The following is a 25,834-nucleotide window of genomic DNA, read 5'->3' on the forward strand; positions in this document are numbered from 1 at the left end:
ATTGCCCCTCAGATTTTTTAGGTATAAAAGGTCCAAAAATGAGTATAATTCTTTTTAAATTCAGTACTTTACACTAGAATCGATTATATTTTCTATTAAATTGAGCATATTTTTTTTTCCTATTTTAATATAATTCCTCCTAAATTCAATACTATTTAAAGAAAATCTAGTATATTTTCTATCCAATTAAGTATCATTTAAAAAAAAATCTAGTATATTTTCTATCCAATTGAGTATAATTTAAAAAAAATCTAGTATATTTGAGTATATTTTCTATTAAAATTACCCTTCATATTTTTTAGATATAAATAGTCTAAAAATGAGTATAATTCCTATTAAATTCAGTACTTTAAACTAGAATTGAGTATATTTTTTATTAAATTGAGTATAATTTTTTTCCTACTTAATATAATTTCTCCTAAATTCAGCATCATTTAAAGAAATCTAGTATATTTTTCATCCAATTGAGTACCATTTTAAAAAAATCTAATATATTTTTCATCCAATTGAGATGGAAGTGTTCAATTTGATAGAAAATATACTAAATTCTAGTTTAATGTACTGAATTTAAAAGAAATTATACTCAATTTTAGATTTTTTATACTTAAAATATCAGAAGTAATTAGGAAAACATATTTGACTAGGGAGTGAAAATAAAGATAAAATTGTATACAAATTTATGTTTGTCCATGGGACTACTGCATGCAAATTTACCCATGATTTTTCATGTTTAGAAGTAGAAAAAAGAAAACATTTTCCCGTTGTTTCTTTCTCCTTTCTAATAGATGCGCTTCAGATCATCGGAATCGAACTTCAGCTTTATCCCCACCTGACCTAGTGAATCGAATAGAACGACAACTCAATTTGCACGAATTTGGGCCTCCAGGGACCAGAATGCCGGCGAGGGAGGTAGGTTGCTTCTCCTTGAGGGAGCTCTATCAGATCGGTTGATGCGATGGAGGTAAAAGGCGGCACCGTCAGTCGAAGTGGAGAGTTTAGGGTTTGATCGTTAAAGAAGGGGGTGAATGGATCAAACAGTGGAAATTTTTTAGTGGTAAAAAGTTTTAATTTTTATTAATCATACTGTTTCTGGCGCACCTGCACTTGATTATGTGATGCATATTTGACTGGTTTTGATTGTGAAGCTTTCAGATGGCTTGGGACGATTCCTCCGCACCTGGAGCTTAGGCGTTGTCGATCAGGTTCAGCGCCACCGAAACAGCCACCACGGTTCTTCCTTTTGCTACAATCATCCAAATTAAAAGCAAAAAATCCTTTACCTCTCCCTCTCGGCACAGCTCGCATCTTGAAACTCCCTCTTCCTGATGGCGGTGGTCGCTGCTCCCTCTTCCGGTCTCCGACGAGGGGGATGTCTGCTCCTCCGCATTACGCAGCAGCGAGAACCGCCTGAAAGACACGCCTTCCGTGCCATGTAAGTCGTTTTTTTTTGTTCCTCGTCTTATTCCTCTCTGGAAACAAGCACGCGATCCAGATCCCCTTTCTTGCATCATAGAAACGTAGGAAAGTTGCTTCTGGTTCTGTCGTCTGATTTCTTTCCTAAAACAAGCAAAGCGATGCGGGTTCTCCTCTTTTTCCTCATTATAAATTGTTCTTTTTTTGCCAATGAACTTTTCGCCCTTTTGGTGATACTCGTCGTTGGAAATTGTAGGAAGGATGAGCGTGCAATGTCTTCTGGCGCCATGAATAAGGCAGGCATCTCCGGCGATCTTAGTTCCATTCCTAAATTTCCTCATATTGAGGTGTCTTCCAGTGATCAACCCTCGTCCAGTCGATCAATTCTCCACTTCAAGCCAGCCAGTCAATTGGAGGACAAACTAGAATGCGTGCACAGGAAGGTCTTCGGCCGTTTTACTGCCCGCGAGGCTCTTCTTGACGAAGAATTTTGGGTGAGCTTAAACTTATGTTGCTGGATACAAGTTCCATTTAGCTGATGATTGATGCTTCTATTTGCTGTTTGTTTTCTGACAATTAGTTTTGTCCTATCTTGATCTTAGTTTTTAATTTTCCCTATTCCAATTGTTCACGAATCATTATAGATGGCGGCATGCTTGAGAGCGGAGAGTCACTGGGAGGATCATTCTTATGCACGGTTAGCATATAGACACAACATTATCTTTACTCCTTTCCTCAACAACAAGCATCAACTATTCAACTTCACTCTTCACTGTTTCAACTCCTAGTTTTATTGACTGAAGATAGTTTTTCCTTTTTTGGATTCTTAACTTTTCCTTTCAATGTATTATTTCAGTTTCATTGAAGCCTACAAAAGGCAATTCGCTGAGCAGGTAAGAACCACTTTGTTTTATTCAGGGAAATGCATTATTGGTAGCACATAGTTTAAAGAGAGAAACTAGTTTACTAATGTTTCAACAAGATTCAGTTAAAAGTTAGTTGTAGGTGGGTTGAAATGATGGCTTGTTAACTCATAGTAATCAGCAATCTTAAAGCGCAGCCACTTTTCTTAAGAAATTTTGTGCTCACCAATGGCGTGCAACTAGGGTCCAATAAAGCTTCTCTAGATACAATAGGATTGCCTTAATTTCTGCAACTTGCACTTTAGAGGAATAGCTCGCAGGTCATTTGACTTTGAAACAAGGTGCACTTGAATTTGCCTGTCAAAGTGCAGAAATCAGGAGGTTAAAGCTTTGTCTGAATCAGGCCCACAGCAGTGCTCTCTTATATGCATAAGTGTTCTTAGATTAACTAAATGTCTTATTGATGGATATATTTTTTTTAAAATCCCTCATGCTTTTGATTTGCCTTGTGAAGTTGTTTGGTAATTCTTTAAACTGACTCAGCAACCTTATATTTAGAGTGCAAATTAATGCAGGAATTTTCATCATTAAAGAGAAGGTGCAGAAGGAAGGAGGCTGAGAAGTGTATCTGTGTTGTTGCAGTAAGATCTACTTTTTGTTTGATTTAGATATCAAATTGCTTTTAGTCTTGTATCATAGCAATTTCTAGTTAACCTTATATTTAACAATAAATTAGTCATGTATGAGTAGAATTTAAAGATATGGTTAATGACCTAGAGCCTGTGTTTGAAGTGGTTAATGACCTAGAACCTGTGTTTGAAGTAAACAAGATTGCTTGTTCATGACACAACCTCTCATTGCACCATCTTAACCAATTCTCGTTGTAAATAGTTGACCTGTTTATGGTATGATCATGATTTTTACAGACCCATTGATAATGACCAATTTGTCGTGAATTGGTATCAAATAATCACCGAACCCCTTTAAGCTAATGAAATATAGGGAATGACTCAAATCGTCTCTCTCAAGGAATGTAAACAATGATTGAATCTTAGGATCAATTTATTAGAACATGGGGTTTTTGGATTTTGTTGAGTTCTTAACCTGACAAATGAAAAGTAAAGCAAATTATGAGACTAAACCTAATGCAATTGAAGGAAATCCAAACTAATCATCAACAATGAATCCACAACGTATTGTCACCCTATGCTATGAAAATCATTATCAACGGAATTAAACTAAGGAACGAAATAGCAAAACAAATATAAAACTAAATCTAATGCAATAAAAGAAATCCTATCTATCTATTAATCATGAACCCATAACATACTGTCACTCTATGCTATGAATTACATCACTAATAGATCCAAACAGATTGGAACTAAACAAGAGTAAAACAAGAACAAAACAAACAATTCAGATTCTTGCAACTGGATAACATCAAACAGCTTCAGATTCAGATCTCCATCAGTGGAGCTAACAGGCATTCAAATGAATGAAAAAGAACAAGAAACCAGATCTAAAACATAATCTATATCAAACAATACAGATCTATAGAACTGGACAGCTAGAAACAATCAAACTAAGCTAGAAACCAGAAAGAACAGAACACAGATTTGCAAACCGGGAAAAGGAAACAATGAACCGAGGTGAGCTGGGAGCTCTCACAGATCCAAGAAGTGTAATCTAGATCTCACAGCATAACGAAGACTGATCAGATGAGCTCCGATATGGCGGAATCAATTAGCAGCATCAAAAAAGAAGTACACAGCACGAAACATTCTCAAGTCCTGGACATGATCAGAGCTTCGACGGAAGATGATCGCCGGCTAGAAGATCAAGAGAACGAATTGAATCCACCGCCCTCTCTCCTTCTCCGCTTCTTCTTCCTTGCCCGAAGTCGTGATGAGTTGGTAGTCCGATCTGAAATAGAGGGATGAAGTGGCGTCGCCGACGGTAGAGAGGATGATTACCGGAGGAAGGGAAGCACCCTTGACCTCACTTGCTCGCCGGGGGTGGAAACAATCGGAAGGAGATCACAAGCTTGCGATCGTCCTCTGTTTGACGTGAGAGCACTGTAGAAATTCAACGCGCAGCCTGTAGCTTCTTATTTCCCATTTAAATCAGATCTTAGATCTAATCAACAGTTGAGATTGTCCCAGATCGATCCAACGGCAGAAGTTGCTCCAAATTTGATCCAAATCTTCAGATCTTGATCACTGGTTGTGATCTACTCCCCCTTGGTTTGGATGGACCAGATCCTCGATGGATGGCTCAGATCTCTCTTAATCTCGAATGGACGGTCCATATTGCTTCAAAGCTTGATCTCTTCAATTAGCCCTAGATTTGAGTCCAAATTTGGTCTGATATGATCAAGTCCTTGGCCCTTTTGATCCTACAAAAATCATATTCGAATATTAGCATCAAATATCGCAATAATGAGATAGTTTACAATTAAGTCCAAAAATAAATGCAATTCATAAAATATGATGTAAATATGAGTTTAACCTATGTGAAGATCATAAAAACATGCATTTATGAATCAAAATATTGACCAAATGATGGTTATCAAATTCCTCCACACTTATTCTTGCACGTCCAGACAAGCAAACAAAATAAAAGAAACAACTAAAATTTATCTCCACAATAATTCCCTAGCAATGCTTAGAAGATCATAAAAGAAATTTAACTAAGACCATCTAAAGATCACAAACAATCATAAATTCAATCCAAATAATAATCAGTAAGCATGGTGATTTCAATCCAATTGAATAATTAAGCAAGATGCAATCTCACAAGGTATTCACCTATTCCAACTCTCACACTCAAACATGTATAAGTGGTGCTCACTCAATATCACTCACAACACTTCACTACCATATGCTTGCTTATTTTCTACTTCTCCACCACCATAAAACATAGCATACATGAATCAAAAGGATTTATTATGAATTGCAATGGAGTCAAAAAGAATTAAGTGAAATGAACAAAATGGCAAAGGGAAAGGAATCAATGAAGAAATGAGAGTATTGAAAGAATAAACTTGATGAGTTGACCAATTTGAGATGTATCAAAGAATTTATCATAGGGAATGAAGAACACCATTTGTCGATGCCAAAACAAGAAATTAAGCCAAATTTTCCCTCAATATGATAACCACCAAAGAATCTTGGCACGCTATATTCTCTACTTGATACTCTTTATTGCTACTGTTTTTTTTTTCACACTTCAATTCCAGAATTTGGAAACACACGCACACACATAAAATATTTTGTCCGTCTTGGACAATGCAACACACCATGCTATCCAATTACTTGATACACTTCTAGCCAATGATTACTGTAATGTCTCAGTTCTGGGTTTCTAGAAAGTCTTCAAGGTGGAGTAAACTTCCCAAATGTCCGAAATCTGAACCAAATTCAGAATTGGTTCTAGGTATCAGTAGTATTTCCTGTTCCAGAATTCAGAATTCTGAGATTTTGCTTGATTCTGGAAATCACAATATCCTCACTTGAATTCAATTTGTTCACACTTCTACTTATGACTGATTCTAAGTCACTCTCCTGCAAAGTTGTTCAGTTAGGCAAATTTCAGATTCAAAGAAGTAGGAAATTGAACTCATGAATTCTGATTCATGATTAAATTCAGAAATCAGGACTCTTGCACTTCTGCTTCAAAACTCAGCTCCACAGAATAAATTCCAGAAATCTGGAAATTTCAGGTTATTCATTCCTGTAGATTTCTGATTTCTTTATAGTAGTAATTGAATCCTATCCCTTGATTACTCTCCTGTTGTATGGTTGAAGAGGCAAACAAAGTTGATTTTCAAGCAGCAGCAACATAAAACAATTCTGAAATCCTGCATCTCCGCCAACATCATATGTGAACACTCTAATATGGAATTGATCTCTATAATGTATGAATTCAAGGCCAATTTCAGAAATCAGGCTTGATTTCCAGAAATAAAACTGCACTCTGAATTCTACATTCAGATTTCTGATCTTCAGTTTCAAAATTGATAATTCAAGGAAATTTCAGTTTAAGTCATGAAGGGTTAGCTTGGAAGGAGATCTCATTTAGAATTGAACTGATAGGACTTGAGTTCAGTTCATTTTCTAATCAGAAACAACATGATTAGTTGGCACAAAACAGGTCTGATTTTGATGCAATTTCATGTTCCATGGGCTGATCTCTTGTCTAACTTTTGATGTACATTCAGACTCAACCTCAAAGATCCTCAGCATTTCAGAAATCCAGTTTCAGAAATTCAAAACTGAGATTGGCTTCTGTAATCTGTTGCTTTAGAGTTCAGTTACAGAAATTGTGAGTCAATGAAAAGCTTTCAGTACTGCATTGGTGAAGAACCAAATCAAATTTCATGCAGACCAGTAGCAACAATTCAAAGTTAAACTTCTCAATTCTGCTTCACAGTTTTTCTTCTTCAGAATTCAATTCCAGAGAATTTCAGCTACCCCCCGTTCCTCCATTATATTTACATGCTTAAATCATGGAAGACTTTAGGAGATTGGCAACCCAATTAGTAAATGAAAACCAAGTACTCCGCTTGATCATTTAGTGTCAGGAGAAATCTTGGCACACGACATCTAAAATCCAATTCACAGCCCCACTTTTACACAGCAGCAATTATCAGCTTCCCCAAATCTTTAATGATTAGAGAAGTAAATCCAATTGACTCTTCACTGATTCAATGGACTGATTATGGTTCAATTCTCAAACAAATTCCTACATTTCAGAAATTTAGAATCCAACTTTAGAATTTTCAGAATTTAAGGCTGGTTTTTGGAATCTGCAGCTTAAGACTTGAGTTCCAGAATTGGAATTTCAAGGTCACTTCAGCATAAATCACAAAGAATTCAGTTTGGAACAAGACATCATTTAACACTAAATTGATATGATCCTAGATTCACATCGTTTCTGGTTAGAAATAGCTTGAAGATTTGGCACCAAAACAGGGTTACAGTTTTCTTTCCTCTCTAAATTCTGCCTCCTTGTAATTCAGCTCTTGGCATTTCAATCCCAGAAATAAAGCTACTGCCCCCTTGCTGATCAAGTGTTCTTCATTGGGACAAAGGTTCTTAGCTCATTCCAAATGTTTTTAACTCATACTAACATTGGAAAGCTTTCCTCAGCAGCAACAATCATGCCAACTTGCTGATTTCTTGCAAAACAACTAATCCCTGCATTTCCTTCAAACACTCTAATTTCTGTATTCTAGCACTTTAGTTTCAAAATCTGAACTTGAAATAACTTAAACTTGAATTATGTAGGGTTAAGTTTAGGATAGGATTTCATTTGGCACTAAATTGATTTTAACTTAAATTCACAGTGATGCTAATCTGGAAGAAAATAAGGCATCAGCACACATAAACAGGTTCCTGTTTATGCATTGCTCTCCGCTTCTGATCAGTTTGCTTCTTATCAAATTCCTTTCTCCTTTTCTTTCTATCTCAACAGAAAATACTCATCAGTTGTTTACTGAAATGTTCTTAAAGGTTACAACAGAGTTCAACAACTGTGAGAAACTGAATTGCAATTCACAATACTGCCATTTTTTTCCTTGACAGAATTCAGTTTCCTGAAATTGACTTGGAGCTCTGAAAATAAGTAATCATTCTCCCAACTTATAATGCCGTCAAGATTCAGAAATTCTTCTCTACAAGTTGTTAATAACCGAAATCTCTTTTAAATGACAACATCATTTAACCTCCAACATGACAACTCATGAATTATTCCACAATTTCAAAATTTCCAATCAATTTGTAGTAAGGGACCTCCATAAACCTCAAAACTTATACATCTTCCCCCCACACTTAAAACTCTGTCCATCTTAGCAATCTAACTCATCAAGAATTCAACCAAAACTCTCAACGGAATTAAGGCAAAGCAAAGGTGATCAAAGATAAAAAAATGCTAGATGAAAATGTTTTAAGAAAATTGTGGGGAAAGAAATGGAAAATATAAGGAAACAAGAATGAAAATATCCTTCATTTCCATGCATACATATGCTATTGTGATTTTGAAAAGAAGCAATGCAAGTTCTGGAGTTCAATTGTAGAGTGCATATCACACAAAAAGAATAATAGACTATAGGCTTTAGGTAGTCCTTTCCAGGTAATTTTTGCAATCAAACTTAATAAATCAACATAGAATCTATCACCACACTAACCAATAGCATGCAAGTAAAACATTCAATCATATCCATTGACCTAAAAATTGACGGTCAAACCTAAAAATCTTTTATGATCTTAAAAGTATTACTAAAACAATTTCATGGAGAATTTTATTTAAAATGAGACGCTATGTAGACTAAACAAAATGCAAAGTATGGAAGCAAAATGCAAATGTAAAGTATGAAACTAAGGAAAAGTATAAAGCAAAAAGAAAAGAAAAGAACGAACTCCCCTTTATTCCCGGTGGTTGCAAATGATTTAGAAGTAGTCTCCATGTCGGTATTAGAATGATTCTTCCTGGTGGTTGGAGTCGATTAAGGTGCAAAATCCACTTCGGAAGTGGAATGCTATTCATTGAAGTCAAAGCCTCTCCCACCATATGCTCCTCGAAAAATTGCCCCGGAGGTTGAAGGCGGTTCAATTTAAGCATCCACTCCAAAAGCTTATAATTTCCTACAAAATCAACGAAAGACAACACCTCTCGCAAGCATGGAAAAATATTAGGTTCTACATTATATGGTTCCAAAAATACATCACATCCAATAAAGTTAATTAATGGCACCTCTATGAAATTTTCTAATAAATCACAAGAAATACTAACCTTTTCATGTTGAAAGGTACCTGGAGGTTCTAGAATGGTGACTGTGACCTCATCATCATCAAATAATGGTTTAGGCTCTGGCTCAGGTGGTGTATCTAAGGGAAGTGATTCTTGGGGCTCTGCTTCCACTGCATAAGTCCCTACACTCTCATCATCAACATTTGGTTCCGGTGATTGTGCTACTAGAAAAGGTAATCCTTAGGGTATTGCTTCCACTATGCAATCCCCTACACTTTCCTCATCATCAACATCAGTACCTGCATCATCAACATCTACAACAACAATATCAGCAGAGTCAGAAATTATTACAACTACAGCATCACAACAAGAAATACTAGAGGAGTCCTGTGGAGTAATGGAAACAAGATCAGCTCTGTCAAAAACACTACAATCCCTCTTCTCAAGCACCTCGATATGTTGGGTTTTTCGGGCCGCGAAAATCGCTTTTTCGCGTCGCGGAAACCCCGAAACTCCCTAGCCATTGGATCCGTGCGAAGAAAAATTTCGGAAAATACGAGTACGAGTTTCAAACTATGATCTACAGTAGATCTACAAAGGAAAAACATTTTATACCTTTGAAGCGTGCCCTCGCAAATCCCGCTCGTCCAACGGTACGCCGGATCTCGAAGTTGTCAACGTAGACAACTCTCTAGTGATATCCACACGAACAAGAAGTGTTCTCTAACACTCAAGGATGGAGAAGAGAGCACCACAAGTGTGCTAGCACTCTCTAGGGCTCTCGGGTAGGATTGGAAGAAGAAGAAAGGAAAAGAAGAGAACACACTCTTCTAAAATCTCTATGTGACTTTCACTAACCTTTCTTCTTGGATTAGATTCACTCTCCTTTCTTCTCCCTTGCTTGAAACCCACGACCAAGAGAAGAGAAGGAGCAAGAAGAGAGCTAGAGGAGGAAGATCACTTGAATGAGAGTTAATGAAAAATCATTCTCTTTCAAAACCAAAAAGGTATTCTCATTAAATGTGGATAAAGAGACATAGATTGGTAACTCCCATGAGGTGGCACTTCACTTAAGTAACCATGATGATGTGGAGCATCATCATTGGTCCACTTAATGTCAACTCACCAATGAGGTGGCATAAAGTCAAGTCAAACTTGACTCTTCATCTTCCTCTCAAGTCAAGTCAAACTTGACTTAATCTCTCTCATGGTTGATCTAATCCAACCATTTAATTCAAGCCAATTTAATATAATGAATCTAATTCATTTAATTAAATTGATTCAATGAGTCATAATCTAAATTAGACTCATTGAACACATGAATCAACTTGAGTCCAACTCAATTAGCCCAATTAGGATTACTCTTAATCTAATTTGATTCATCAAATGAATCCAATCCTCTTGGTTCATCATATGAACCTAATCTCCATCCACTTGTTCTTTGTGTGTGACCCAATAGGTTCTTGTAACGTTGGCAATGCCCCTAAACTCATTTAGAAACATAAGTAATGAGCGGTATCTAGCAATACATCATTACTACCCAAGTTACAAGAATGTTGAGATCCAACATCACCTTGTGACTACTAATTGTGACTCCTCACAATATATGACAAGTGTCCTTCTATCCTAGACATCTAGATTGATCAATGTGAGGCATAGACCGTGTCATCCTCTAATCAATCTAAATCTTGAACTCCAAGTAGACTCACTCAATCAAATGAGCTCAATATCTCATATTGACTCATTTGGGCATGGCCATGCACTTCGTGGTCTCACTCTATCAAGAATACCGATGTCTCTCCTGTCATATAGGAGGGATAGATCCCATCTACATCACTCACATCCCACCGCATAATTTGTTACATACCCAGTAATCGCCTTTATAGTCCACCCAGTTACGAGTGACGTTTGACGAAACCAAAGTACATAACTACTTATGTAGGGAACCATGGTGACATCAGGTCTAAGGACTAGTAGTCATACTAATACGTGAGAAAGTATATGACACTCATATAACGATCCACGATACTTTCTCATGGGTCATTCAAGATACATTCTCCAATACATACCCACGTGTCAACTCGATATCTCTATATCCACGACTTGTGAGATCAAGTCATCGAGTTGACCTACATGCTAGTCTTATTGCATTAACATTGTCCCTAAATGTTAATACTCGACCAGGAATGATTAAGAGTAGTGTTCCCTATATCATCTCACTATCGGTTCAACTAACCGATTGATATAGGTGAGAACCGTCTACTCAAGGACGTTATTATACTTAGTTTATTTGGCACCAATACAAGTAAGTATAATAACCAAAACCAAATGCCTTTATTTATATGAATACGATACAACAAGTCCAAAATACAATCATCAAACGATTGGCTCTGGGGCTCTAGCTAACAATCTCCCACCTAAACTAGCAATCAACGTAGGCTCTAAGCCCAAATGACCTAGCGTGACCATCATGCTTCCTCTAGCCAAAGCAAGATATGCGATGTTAGCCTCTGTAGGTACTCAGGAAATCTTCACCTCCTCTCTCGACGATCTCTCGAATGAGATGGAGCGCAGTAGTATGTGTTTGGTCCGTGCGAGCGAGGTTGATGAATATACTCGGCCTCATCGTAGAATCACCATCGTGTCTGCTCGAACTCTTCCATTTCAGACCACCATTAATGCAAAACACGAACCCCGATTGCGATCTATAGTCATCCTGGTCGGTCCGGAAGCTAGCATCACTATAACCCTTTACTAGCTCATCATTGCCTCCATATATCAAGAAATATTCTTTAGTCCTTCTTAAGTACTTAAGAATATTCTTCGCCGCTATCGATGACTTTCACCTGGATCTGACTGCTCGTCACGCTCAAAGCATACGAGACATCGTGTCGAGTACATGGCGTGGCGCATACGATCGATCCATAACCGAGGCATAAGGGATCCGATCCACGCGGTCTCTCTCTCTCTGAAGAGGGACCTCGAGTCTTCGAAAGACTCACGCCATAGAAGAAATCCCTTCTTGGAGTTCTGCACGGCAAACCAAGGAGTACCTTGTCAATGTACTCCGACTTAGGCCAAGCAATCTCTTAGATCTATCTCATAGATCTGTATCCTAGAATGCGGATGCCTCACCTAAGTCCTTCATCGAGAAGTAACTCCCTAACCGTGTCTTGATCAAGCAGCGTAGGGATGTCCTTCCCAACGAGCATTATGTCATCCACATATGAGGAAGACAACTATGTCCCTTACAACCTTCTTGAGACATAAGGTTCATCTTCGTTCTTGATGAAACCAAACTGTTTGATTGCATCATCGAATCGAGATTCCACCGAGAAGCTTGCTTTAGTCCATAAATGGACCTACTGCAGACTCTGCTAGTATGTTGTGGATCTACAAAACCCTCAGGTTGTCTTGTACACATCCTCAAGTAGGTTTCATTCGTAAACGGTTTTACATCCATCCGTCATATCTCATAGTCATGGTAGGCAAGCGTGATCCGAATGGACTTAAACATCGCATCTTGGAGAAAAGGTTTCATCATAGTCAATACCGTGAATCTGAAACCTTTAGCTACCAAGCGACCCTTATAGATAAGTCCATCCACGTCTTTCTCTTAAAGACCCACTTACACCCAATGGGTTTTACCTTCGTGGATCAACCAAAGTCCATACTTGGTTGGTGTACATGGATTCCATTTCGATCTCACGGCCTCTAGCCATTTCTCGGAATCTGGTCTCAGCTTCACGATAGTGGTAGGCTCATCCTCTACGAGCACAATGTCATCATGGTCGACAAGAGAAATGAGTATCTCTCGGTGACGACGTACCCTATCGGTGAAGAGGTATGTCTACTTGAATCGGTTGTTGTTCCTCAACTCCTTGTGGAACAACATCATCCACAACACTTTGTGGTTCCAGTTCAACTTCCATCAAGGCTTGACTATTGTTTGCATCTTGAACTTCTTCAAGATCGAGCGTGCTCCACTAGTCTTCTAAAGCAAAGTCCCTTTCAGAAAGACCCCGATCTTCGCCACAACTACCTTATGGAACGTAGAAGTAATATCCCTTAGTTTCCTTGGGATATCCAATAAAATAGCACTCGTCGGATTTGGGTCCTAACTTGTCGAGACTTGACGTCTAACGTAAGCCTCACAACCCCAAATCCTCATGAAAGACACCTGGGCATCTCCCATCCATATCTTATACGGTGTCTTTATCACGGCCTTGGATGGAACTCGGTTGAGTATAAAAGCTGCCGTGTCCAGAGCATAACCCCAAAGGTACGTCGGAAGATCCGTGTGACTCATCATAGATCGCACCATATCTAATAGGTACGATTCCTCCTTTCGGATACACCATTCCACTATGGTATTCCGGAAGGGTGAGTTGGGATAGGATCCCACACTCGCTAAATAGTCACGAAACTCATGGCTTAAATATCTTAATACTCTTGTCAAGCTGGTTCTGTACTTCATTCTTGAATTCTTTGAACTTTTCAAAGGATTCAGACTTATGTGTCATCAAGTACACATAACCATATCTACTGAAGTCATCAGTAAATGTGATGAAGTATCTATAACCGCCTCTAGCAGCAACATTGAAAGGGCCACATACATCACTATGTATGAGTCCTAACAAATCAGTTGCTCTCTCGCTGTGCCCACTAAATGGAGTCTTGGTCATCTTGCCTCGTAGTCATGACTCGCATATTAAATCAAATGAGTCCAACAAACCATCCTTATGGAGCTGGGATAAGCGCTTGTCATTTATATGACCTAAGCGACAGTGCCAGAGGTAGGTTTGGTTCATGTCATTTGACTTGAACCTCTTGGTATTTATGTTATAGATAGGGCTCTCAAGGTCTAGAATATAGAGTTCATTTATCAGAGGTGCACTACAATAGAACATATCGTTTAAAAAGATGGAACAACATTTGTTCTTTATTATAAACGAAAATCCTGTCCAAACAAGAAACTGAAATTATGTTCTTAGTCAAGGAAGGCACATAACAACAATCATCTAATTCTAGTACAAGCCCAAAAGGCAGAGATAGATGGTAAGTTCCTACAACAATAGCAGCAACCCGTGCTCCATTGCCTACTCGTAGATCTATCTCACCCTTCGTCAATGCCCTGCTATTTCTCAGCGCTTGTACATTAGTTCAAATGTGTGAAGCACATCCGGTATCTAATACCCACGATGAAGAAATAGAGAGGTTGACTTCTATAACATGTATACCTGAAGTAGAAATCTTATTTCTCTTCTTCTTAAGATCTTCTAAGTATTCTTTGGAGTTCCTCTTCCAGTGCCTTGCTTGTCCTTGATATAGGTGACAAAGATGTTCAACCATACCGTAAGCGCCCATCAACTCATGTTGCTTCTGAAGCTCAGAGTTCATGGTCGTGAGCATAAGACAGGACACATCTAATGCGTCATCTTGATGCTTCTTGTAAGCATCTTGGTCTGCTCGCGTGGCAGTGGCAGGAGGAGCCTCCGGAATGGGCTGCTCCAGAACGTACAGTTTACATTCTTGGGTGAGAACTATTCTCAGATTCCTGTACCAGTCCAGGAAATTTGCTCCGTTGAGCTTGTCCTTCTTAAGGACAGAACGCAGAGAGAAGATGTTCGTGTTTGACGTCATGACAATTCTACAACAGAATTAAATGCAGAAATAAGTATCATATTCTTAATCATTTAATTAGGCCTTTAACTAAATGATGCTCCCACTGAATTTTATAATTCATATGGGACAAGATCCACATCATACTAACCATTGAGTTAGCTTTGGCTAATACGCCCAAGACTTAGTATGATCGGTAGGTAACGATTACCAATTACATCTCTATGCAACTCTTGTTTATAGGATAAAATCCGCATTTATATTAAAACTCGAGTTAGCTTTGGCTAATACGCCCAAGAGTTAATATAAACGTGATTTTGACCTACCTTTCCAACCGTTGGAAGAATGCCTATAGTTGTACTCGATCCAACCGAGTAAACTAGGAATACTCAATCTAATTGAGTTGTACTCACCCATGCGTTGATAGGCGGGACCAAGATTGTCCCTCCGTACCCTACCAAAATAGTATGTGTTGCTCTGCTTTGGCAGATTCAACAACAACATGCGATCGAGGTAGTGGTAGGTATCACGGCATGGTAGGCATTACGAGTTGACGCGTTTTAGATCTAATCTAAACGATGATGCGTATCATATACTCGATAGATCTAATCTAACCGAAGAGTGCATCGTGTGCACGATTTAGATCTAATCTAATCGCTAGGCACTAATTAATTACTTAAACATGCATCATATATACACAAGCAATTAATTAAATTTTGTGATTATGTCATGGCCCTACTACGATCTTCTCAAGCCAATGAGAAGATCGGATGGTCAACCTAAAGTCAATAGCTTCTCAAGCTCCTTCCTTTTGACCACCTTGTGTTGCTCGCGCCTTCCTCGTAACTCCGTCTCGAGTGGATCTTCCACCGCTCCAATTTTGTACATTACAATTTTAGAAACTCGAATTACATTCGAGTCTAAATCTAATTTACAACAAAAATAAAATAGAAGGCACGACGCGCAGGTCGTGAATCAAAATACAGCACACACATCACATGACGGCACGCAGGCCGTATTATGAATTACAACACAAATCCAATCACATTGGGTCTTTTTGGGCCATGACTATCACAAAATTAATATATAATTCAAAATTATATATTTTTTCATAATTTTCTGTAATTTATTTTTTTTTTATAATTTTTACAATTTTATGAGTAAAATTTTCCCGGCGGTCCCATTTAGCGTTTTCGGGCGCAATCGCGGAACGAATCCCCTTGCGGGGCCAGGGGCAGCGCCCCTACCCGCGATCTAACCATCACGAGGGTTCCTTTGCGATCTAACAGCGCCTAAGCCCGCTGTCCCAAAAATTTTTGGGGCGAAACTTTGCCGTTTGGAAAATTCTTCTCGGTAGTCGAAGCCTACAAGTGCCGAAACACTTGTGCTTCGCTTCTACGAGAAAAATACCCATAAAAACTCTAAAAACCATAAAATTACAGATTATCACAGGACTGAATTTTTGTCATAAAAACAAAAACTAAACTCGTACAAGCTTCGCACGTGGCTCTGATACCACTGTTGGGTTTTTCGGGCCGCGAAAATCGCTTTTTCGCGTCGCGGAAACCCCGAAACCCCCTAGCCATTGGATCCGTGCGAAGAAAAATTTCGGAAAATACGAGTACGAGTTTCAAACTATGATCTACAGTAGATCTACAAAGGAAAAACATTTTATACCTTTGAAGCGTGCCCTCGCAAATCCCGCTCGTCCAACGGTACGCCGGGTCTCGAAGTTGTCAACGTAGACAACTCTCTAATGATATCCACACGAACAAGAAGTGTTCTCTAACACTCAAGGATGGAGAAGAGAGCACCACAAGTGTGCTAGCACTCTCTAGGGCTCTCGGGTAGGATTGGAAGAAGAAGAAAGGAAAAGAAGAGAACACACTCCTCTAAAATCTCTATGTGACTTTCACTAACCTTTCTTCTTGGATTAGATTCACTCTCCTTTCTTCCCCCTTGCTTGAAACCCACGACCAAGAGAAGAGAAGGAGCAAGAAGAGAGCTTAGGAGGAGGAAGATCACTTGAATGAGAGTTACACTTGCAAAATGAAACTCTTTTCATCTAATTAAGTGGTTTGTAACATCCATGGGATACCAAGAGTCACAACTCTTGGTAACTCCCATGAGGTGGCACTTCACTTAAGTAACCATGATGATGTGGAGCATCATCATTGGTCCACTTAATGTCAACTCACCAATGAGGTGGCATAAAGTCAAAGTCAAACTTGACTCTTCATCTTCCTCTCAAGTCAAGTCAAACTTGACTTAATCCCTCTCATGGTTGATCTAATCCAACCATTTAATTCAAGCCAATTTAATATAATGAATCTAATTCATTTAATTAAATTGATTCAATGAGTCATAATCTAAATTAGACTCATTGAACACATGAATCAACTTGAGTCCAACTCAATTAGCCCAATTAGGATTGCTCTTAATCTAATTTGATTCATCAAATGAATCCAATCCTCTTGGTTCATCATATGAACCTAATCTCCATCCACTTGTTCTTTGTGTGTGACCCAATAGGTTCTTGTAACGTTGGTAATGCCCCTAAACTCATTTAGAAACATAAGTAATGAGCGGTATCTAGCAATACATCATTACTACCCAAGTTACAAGAATGTTGAGATCCAACATCACCTTGTGACTACTAATTGTGACTCCTCACAATATATGACAAGTGTCCTTCTATCCTAGACATCTAGATTGATCGATGTGAGACATAGACCGTGTCATCCTCTAATCAATCTAAATCTTGAACTCCAAGTAGACTCACTCAATCAAATGAGCTCAATATCTCATATTGACTCATTTGGGCATGGCCATGCACTTCGTGGTCTCACTCTATCAAGAATACCGATGTCTCTCCCGTCATATAAGAGGGATAGATCTCATCTACATCACTCACATCCCACCGCATAATTTGTTACATACCCAGTAATCGTCTTTATAGTCCACCCAGTTACGGGTGACGTTTGACGAAACCAAAGTACATAACTCCTTATGTAGGGAACCATGGTGACTTCAGGTCTAAGGACTAGTAGTCATACTAATAGCCACATGAGAAAGTATATGACACTCATATAACGATCCATGATACTTTCTCATGGCGGGTCATTCAGTATACATTCTCCAATACATACCCATGTGTCAACTTGATATCTCTATATCCATGACTTGTGAGATCAAGTCATCGAGTTGACCTACATGCTAGTCTTATTGCATTAACATTGTCCCTAAATGTTAATACTCGACCAGGAATGATTAAGAGTAGTGTTCCCTATATCATCTCACAATCGGTTCAACTAACCGATTGATATAGGTGAGAACCGTCTACTCAAGGACGTTATTATACTTAGTTTATTTGGCACCAATACAAGTAAGTATAATAACCAAAAATCAAATGCCTTTATTTATATAGAATATGAAACAACAAGTCCAAAATACAATCATCAAATGATTGGCTCTAGGGCTCTAGCTAACACGATATCCGTAGGAATGGTCTCATCAGCACTTATGGTAACCGATTGTCCATTTCTAAATTGCTGAGGGTTGGTAGCCATGTTTTCCAACGGTTTCATAGCTTCATCAGGAGTCTTGTCAATCAAGGCCCCTCCAGTAGCTTTATCCACCATGTACAAATCAAACGACAATAGCTCATCATAAAAATGTGGGACAAGCATTTGATCATTGATCTGATGTTGAGGACAACTGGAGCAAAGTTCCTTAAATCTCTTCCAATATTCATGCAATGTCTTTTCCTTGAATTGTTGAATACCGCGAATCCTCTTTCGCATAGCTGTATAATCATTCTGAACTCCCTGTGGGTTTCTATATGCTAGATATGAATCAGGAAACTGACTATATGTAACCTTGTACCTGAAATATGATTGATCCACCATATTAGAATTATAGGTATTATGAAATGACTCGTACCTATTTTGTTGCTCCATAGGTGGGTAATACTGATGTTTAGGCTGATAGAACCGAGTCTAAGGCTGATAGTACTGATAATATGGATCCATGGTCAAAGAAATTTCCTGCTCTTACACTGAAACACTAGCAAATAAGATCAGAATACATAAGAACATATAAGATCAAATACATGTATGTATGAACATTAAAGCATTTGTCAATAATTTTTTTTCAATTTTTTTTTATGTGAAAAGAAAAAGAAACAATCTTAAGGTATCAAACACCGTTAACATTTCCCGGCAACGACGCCAAGTTTGATAATGTCCAATTTGTCGTGAATTGACATCAAATAATCACCGAACCCCTTTAAGCTAATGAAATATAGGGAATGACCCGGATTGTCTCTCTCAAGGAATGTAAACAATGATTGAATCTTAGGATCAATTTATTAGAACATGAGGTTTTTAGGTTTCGTTGAGTTCTTAACCTGACAAATGAAAAGTAAAGCAAATTATGAGACTAAACCTAATGCAATTGAGGGAAATCCAAACTAATCATCAACAATGAATCCACAACGTATTGTCACCCTACGCTATAAAAATCATTATCAACGGAATTAAACTAAGGAACAAAATAGCAAGACAAATATAAAACTAAATCTAATGCAATAAAAGAAATCCTATCTATCTATTAATCATGAACCCATAACATACTGTCACTCTATGCTATGGATTACATCACTAATAGATCCAAACAGATTGGAACTAAACAAGAGCAAAACAAGAACAGAACAAACAATTCAGATTCTTGTAACTGGATAACATTAAACAAATTCATATCTCCATCAGTGGAGCTAACAAGCATTCAGATGAATGAAAAAGAACAAGAAACCGGATCTAAAACGTAATCTATATCAAACAATGTAGATCTATTGAACTGGACAGCTAGAAACAATCAAACTAAGCTAGAAATCAGAAAGAACATAACACAGATTTGCAAATCGGGAAAAGGAAACAGTGAACCGAGGTGAGTTGGGAAACCCCAAGCTCTCACAGATCCAAGAAGAGTAATCTAGATCTCACAACTTAATGAAAACTGATCATATGAGCTCCGATTTGGCAGAATCAATCAGCAACATCAAAACAAGAAGTACACAGCATGAAATACCCTCAGGTCCTGGACATGTTCGGAGCTTCGATGGAAGATGATCGCCGGCTAGAAGATCAAGAGAACGAATTGAATCCACCGCCCTCTCTCCTTCTCCGCTTCTTCTTCCTTGCTCGAAATCGCGATGAGTTGGTAGTCCGATCTGAAGCTGAGGGATGAAGTGGCATCGCCGGTGGTAGAGAGGATGATTACCGGAGGAAGGGAAGCACCCTTGACCTCACTTGCGTGCCGACGGTGGAAAGGATCGAAAGGAGATCGCAAGCTTGTGATCGTCCTCTGTTTTGACGCAAGAGCACTGTAGAAATTCGACGTGCACCCTGTAGCTTCTCATTTCCCATTTAAATCATATCTGAGATTTGATCAATGGTTGAGATTGCCCCGGATCGATTCAATAGCGGAAGTTGCTCCAAATCTCATCCAAATCTTCAGATCTTGATCACTAGTTGTGATCTACTCCCCCTTGGCTTGGATGGACTAGATCATCGACGGATGGCTCAGATCTCTCTTAATCTCGAATGGACAGTCCATATTGCTTCAAAACTTGATCTCTTCAATTAGTTCTAGATTTGAGCCCAAATTTGGTCTGATATGATTAAGTCCTTGGCCCTTTTGATCCTACAAAGATCATATTCGAATATTATCATCAAATATTGCAATAATGAGATAGTTTGCAATGAAGTCCAAAAATAAATGCAATTCATGAAATATGATGTAAATATGAGTTTAACCTATGTGAAGATCATAAAAACATGCATTTATGAATCAAAATATTATAACCAAATGATGGTTATCACCCATCTAAATTTGTTTAGGTTAAGCAAACATGCCATATTAAAATTTACCAATTCTATTTGTACTTTACTCCTGTAAGTAAAGAAAACAGTTAATTTGCATATACTGGAACAACAGATTCATCCTTGAGCTTTTCCATATCTTACAAGAGAACAATATATTCTCATTTTTATACATGAAACAATTACGACATTCTTCAATTTGTATCACTTTGAAACTTAAATTGTCTGGTGGCATGATACTGCGTGGTTTGTTATAGTAAACAACTAGATTTTTTTCTTCAAAAAATTATTTGTACTGGACTGGACCACAAAACACACAAGGTGTTGCATGGTTGCGATTTCTGTTGTGTATAAGGCATATACTTTATCATCCTCTATTTATTCATTTCCCTTTCCAAGGGTGCCCTTGATCACGTGACCAGAAGGCTAATATTTGAATAGTGAAATCTGGCATTTACACAAAAACCTCTAGGTCATACACTGATGGTTAGTGAAAGAGGCAACAGGCTACCGGGATTTATTTAATGCTGTAATATTTCTTAGCCCCTTAATGTTTTAGTATGAAAACATAACTAGAATTTCCTATGATAAAGATATGTTCACACATTAAATCAGAAATTCATTAGAATGTATATAACTTCTTGTACTTGTATCATCAATTAAGTTTGTAGTAACTTTTCAACTTAGATTTTTCACCCTTGGTTTTGTTGCAACCTTTGGACTTTTCCGAACATTTTGTCAAGAGCTTCCATCATAACCAATTTCAATCTGACTAGTTAGGTTTAATCTTTCTTAGATTGCAAAGATAATTGATTCCTTCTTAATTACTATGAATCTTTTCTTCAAAGTCATTTTTTTTCATAGTATCACTGGAAAACTCTCAACAATTTTCATATTTTGTTCTTGCTGTTTCTCCAAATTGTCAGACGAGGATGGATGAGAATGTCAACCACACAGAATTGAGCAGCATAGTTGGGACCCTAGACCTCAACATAAGACAGTTTTACTGTGGAGATACAATTCTTGGAGTATGAGTCTATAATTACACTCCTTTTCATTCTTTTTCTTGCAATTTATGGCGAGAAACTCATGAGTCAAGTTGTTGACTAGGAGCATGTGAAGTCACCTGCTTTCTCCAATATTTATGGATTGGATCAAACAAGATATGTATATGTAGCAAACTTGTGTGTCGCCAAGAATGCTCGCCGCGAAGGAATTGCAACAAACTTGTTGTCATTGGCTGTTGATGCAGCTAAATTACATGGTACATGAGATTATGTTTCATTGATTATGCCTTAAGGTTATGTGTAATAGCAGGAGAGGGCTCATGCTAAGCAACCAAATGGCACATAGTGTGCTTACTTTTGCACATCAAAAAGGAGGGAACATACATGGACTCAGAGGGTGGGAAAAAAAAAATTCATTCTGATTGATGGCAAGTATTTTAGCTCCCATAACTAGTGTTTCATGGAAAGTTGGTCTGGGCATAAATGGTGAACGATCTAGGTTGTATATGTGGACAATAGAATCAATCTATTTGAGTGGAAGGAATAAGGAGTACAGGTAGATTGATGATGAAGAAGAATTCAAGTTTTCAGTAAGGTGAGTTAGATAAACAAGTAGAAGCCATGGGTTTGTCGTGTTGGAGCATCAATTCCATCCGAATGACTAGTTATTTTGAGTCGATGGTCCTTGTGAATGTGATGAGTACTTCCCTATGCATTGTACTTTCCAAATATCATGATTTTATTTTTGATGGTTGTTTTTCATATTTGTTTTTCGTACCACTGACATCAGCTTTAAATGCCAGGCATCAACCAGATATATGTACATGTAAACAAGGATAACATTGCAGCTCGAAGGTTATATGATCAAATAGGATTTCAGGTCTTGATCCTTCATTTTTTTGTTTACCTCTTGTAAATTCTTTTAGTCTTTTATTTTTTATTTTAAAAAAATGAATTTAGAAAATAAAAAAGAAAGATAAAAATCCAGTTGTGATCTTTTTCTTTTGACGTCTTTGTACCATAAAATTTATTTTTCATGTGAATGCTTGATCTTTTCAAATGTAAGAAAAGACAATGAATATCAACTATGTTTTTTCATAAAATATTTTCCATTTTACAGAAAGAAATAAAAAGTAGTTTTTTAAAAAACACAGACAGAGACTTAAATTGTTACACTCTTTGTGAACAGATGGTGCAAACTTCTGTTCCTCGTTTGCTGGTGGACAACAAGTATTTACTGTGCTTGAAGATTTAAGCTTCCTTTCCTTCCCTCCATTGCGTCGTAAAGGTCAGTAATAGCTGTCAAAGATCAACACCCTTAGTGTACTTGAGATCATTAGATTTTGGTTAATGTTGACTTAGTCATCATATTTTCTCTGGAAAATTTTACTTTGATCCTTATGTTTTCGAAATGCTTATTAGAATATGGTAGTCTTACCTTGCAATCCAAACTTTTCTTTCAGTTTGCACCTTAAGTTAAATGGCATTCGCTCAACTTATGGTGAATTGACAACCACATAACTAGGTTGGGCACTGGTCGAGGCAATATAAAATGTACATTGGCAATGGTAAATAGAGATTAAACATCATTTGCGATATGTATTCTTTTCGCCCTGATGCTTCATTTGTTCGTCATGTGTCCATGAGCTATGACATGGATGCTAGATGACTGTCACATGAGCATCGCATCATGATGGAATTTGACTTTAGCGTTCGACGAGTTGGGCATGCAATGTCGAATCGCTCCACCAGCTAGCATGCATTTGGCAGGAAGACTAGGCCAGTGGCACAGTTGGCCCAGCATGGGTTTTTAACTTCGTTTTAAGGATTATTGGTGATAACTTCTTAGGTATAATGGTGGATTTTTTTGGTTGCTGCGATCTTCTTATTGGTGAAACACTCTGGAACCTAGGAGATGAGAACAGTAAAGTGGAGATTTTACGGTTTCTGCCGAGAGGATTTCTTACCCATTTTTAGGCAGATGAATTTAAACTGGGATTGGAGGCTAACACATTCCAATTGGACAGGACCAATCAGGTTTAACCTTTTTCCGCATCTTGATGTCACATCTGTTCGAAATCCTTCCTTGCTTTAGAGTGTGTGGTTTCTTTCGATTGTTTTGATTCTTCTTTTGCCCGCGACAGTTGCTCCTTGGAAGTAAGTTTTCTTCATTCGTCTTCCTAACTGTGTATTTACTATGGCCTTTGGGATTTGGTAGATACGGTCATTGCTGATGTTGTATTTTCCAGGATAATAAGAAACTTCAACTATCTGAGGCACTGGTAAACTTGTCCAGGAAGGACTTGCTTTATCGAAAAGGAAGCAAATGGGCGAGCATATATATCGAGCACGAAGGTCTCTTAGCATTCTTAGTGTCTTGAACAACTATACCTTTAATACAATTGAGAGGAACAACTAAGAAGATCTTGTATAAGAAAGAACATCAAAGGTAGCATTTATCATTGTACTGAACGTGCCATAGTTTACACTTCGCATTGTGTCATATTCGTTTTCGATGTTGGCTCTTATATGCAAGGATTTGTTTGGAATTAACTTGTTGCATGGAGATGTCATTAAGGATCAGACTCATGCTCTGCTTTTCTCTCCTTCCATATCAAATAACATCTTAGTTGATTAATTATATGATGATTTTTGATATATGCGCATGTATCTCCAATTGAGTTAGTTGGAAGAGTTGAATACTTAGACTATCAAAAAAAAAAAAAAAATCCCATCGATTTTATCATCTACAGGTTAATTTTACGATTTGTAGAGAAATTTTATCATTTAAACTAGTGCAATGGTTGATACTTGTTTCAATGTTAAATGCTGACTTTGCTCTAGTCCAACACCATTAGGTCTCATGTTATATTCCGTTGCTGAAACAAAAATCCTTTCACCTATTGTTGTTCGCCTCCAATTCATGGTTCGCGCCACCTACAATAGTCTTCTCTATCAAGAGAAGCTTAGATGTCATCTTCACAGTGGCAAAAGATGAATACGTTCGTCCTTAGCGATATTATATTCCTATGAATCCATCATCTCGTCCAATGACTTCGCTAGAAGGTTGCCCTAACAACAAGACTACTCTCATATTCTCCTTCACCCTCTTTGATCGTTAGGCCTATTTCTCTTTAAAATCAGTGTCTCCTACTTTCTTTCAGAATCGTTTCTCAAGAAGCGCTTATAGTGAGTGGTTATTAGGGGTGATAATTTTTGACCCAGCACGAAAATACGATCCGAATCGAACATGAAAAAAATCAGGTTAAAGTTGGATAGTTTCGAGTTCGGGTTGAAATCGGGTCGACCCAATTGACTCAATTAATAAACAGGTCGGGTTTGGGTCAACCTGAAATGACCCAATTACAATTCGCGAACTCGTTTATAAATAATTATAAATTTAAACTAAAATTATAAATTTAAAAAAGTTAAAAACCCAAAATATAGAGATATGCTATTGATTGCAATGTTGCTATGGCTTATCATTTATAATATGGATTTTTTATTTGTGTAGATAAATGTTATTTTTAATTTTTAATTTAATATACAAAATTTCTTTAATGAATTCAGGTCATGTTCGGGTCAAACAGGTCAATCGGATCAAACGGGTCGGGTTCGGGTCAAGTGCAAATAAACATATCAGGTTCAGGTTGAATAGTTTGACCCGAATTAATAATCAGGTTGAGTTTAGATTGTCATTTGTCAACTCGTCAACCTGTCAACCTGAACCCGTCAACCTGAACCTGAACCGAATTGCTACCCCTAGTGGTTATCAATTCAATGTTTTTAGATTAACTATCGATTAAAGAAAATTTATTCATTAATTTATCGAAGCTGAGATTCAATCCTTGAATACATTATTAATTCGGATCGTTTTGATATTTTTTAGTGTTAGCATAGATGATTAGTGAAAATTTTGCCTCGTAGATAATCTTAATATTACTGTCACCTTTATCTTTAGTTCTTAATTTCAAAATTTTCAAAAAAGGAGACACGAGAAGGTTATTATTTAGGGTGAAGTTAGGGGTGGAAAAAAATATTAAAAATTTAATACATTGTATATATCGTACAAAAATATATTGAATTATGTCAATTTAACAGTATATTAAAAATTTCGTACAATATTATATCATATCAAATTTTTTAATATCAATATAAGATTTATATCGAAACTTTAATATCAAAATTTTACTATAACGGATATAAAATTTATTATATATTTTACTATAACTGTACCGACACTCTAAACCCTATACTAAATTTATGGATATGAATTTTTTTTTTATACTGAATTTTT

The 25,834-nt window shown here is 37.4% G+C and overlaps 1 protein-coding gene across 4 annotated transcripts; it reads left to right on the forward strand.

Moving 5' to 3' along the window:
* Window positions 1-756: 756 nt before the first annotated feature.
* Window positions 757-24,090, forward strand: LOC121976924. Of its 4 annotated transcripts, XR_006110710.1 has the most exons (12): window positions 758-1,054; window positions 1,146-1,432; window positions 1,670-1,907; window positions 2,058-2,110; window positions 2,270-2,306; window positions 2,852-2,917; window positions 21,457-21,558; window positions 21,641-21,794; window positions 22,341-22,417; window positions 22,727-22,825; window positions 23,565-23,694; window positions 23,787-24,090. XR_006110710.1 is itself a non-coding variant. In XM_042529344.1 (11 exons), the coding sequence occupies exons 2-10, from the start codon at window positions 1,326-1,328 to the stop codon at window positions 22,790-22,792; spliced, it is 900 nt and encodes a 299-aa protein (XP_042385278.1). In that variant the 5' UTR covers window positions 759-1,054; window positions 1,146-1,325; the 3' UTR covers window positions 22,793-22,825; window positions 23,787-24,090. The 4 variants fall into 4 exon arrangements, 3 of the variants coding, with proteins under 3 accessions (XP_042385280.1, XP_042385278.1, XP_042385279.1); XM_042529344.1 differs by lacking the exon at window positions 23,565-23,694 and having other exon boundaries at window positions 759-1,054; XM_042529345.1 differs by lacking the exon at window positions 23,565-23,694 and having other exon boundaries at window positions 759-1,054; window positions 1,153-1,432.
* Window positions 24,091-25,834: the final 1,744 nt, after the last annotated feature.

Source organism: Zingiber officinale, chromosome 4B (genome assembly GCF_018446385.1).
Source record: "Zingiber officinale cultivar Zhangliang chromosome 4B, Zo_v1.1, whole genome shotgun sequence".
Taxonomy (NCBI): Eukaryota; Viridiplantae; Streptophyta; class Magnoliopsida; order Zingiberales; family Zingiberaceae; genus Zingiber; species Zingiber officinale.

What these genes read in the sequence shown, in the direction of transcription:
- LOC121976924 (XM_042529344.1), top strand. Translation starts at nt 1,326, where the DNA reads ATGGCGGTGGTCGCTGCTCCCTCTTCCGGTCTCCGACGAGGGGGATGT. An exon ending in TTCTTGACGAAGAATTTTGG is followed by an intron (nt 1,908 to 2,057) that starts GTGAGCTTAAAC and finishes GAATCATTATAG; the next exon opens with ATGGCGGCATGCTTGAGAGC. An exon ending in AAAGGCAATTCGCTGAGCAG is followed by an intron (nt 2,307 to 2,851) that starts GTAAGAACCACT and finishes AAATTAATGCAG; the next exon opens with GAATTTTCATCATTAAAGAG.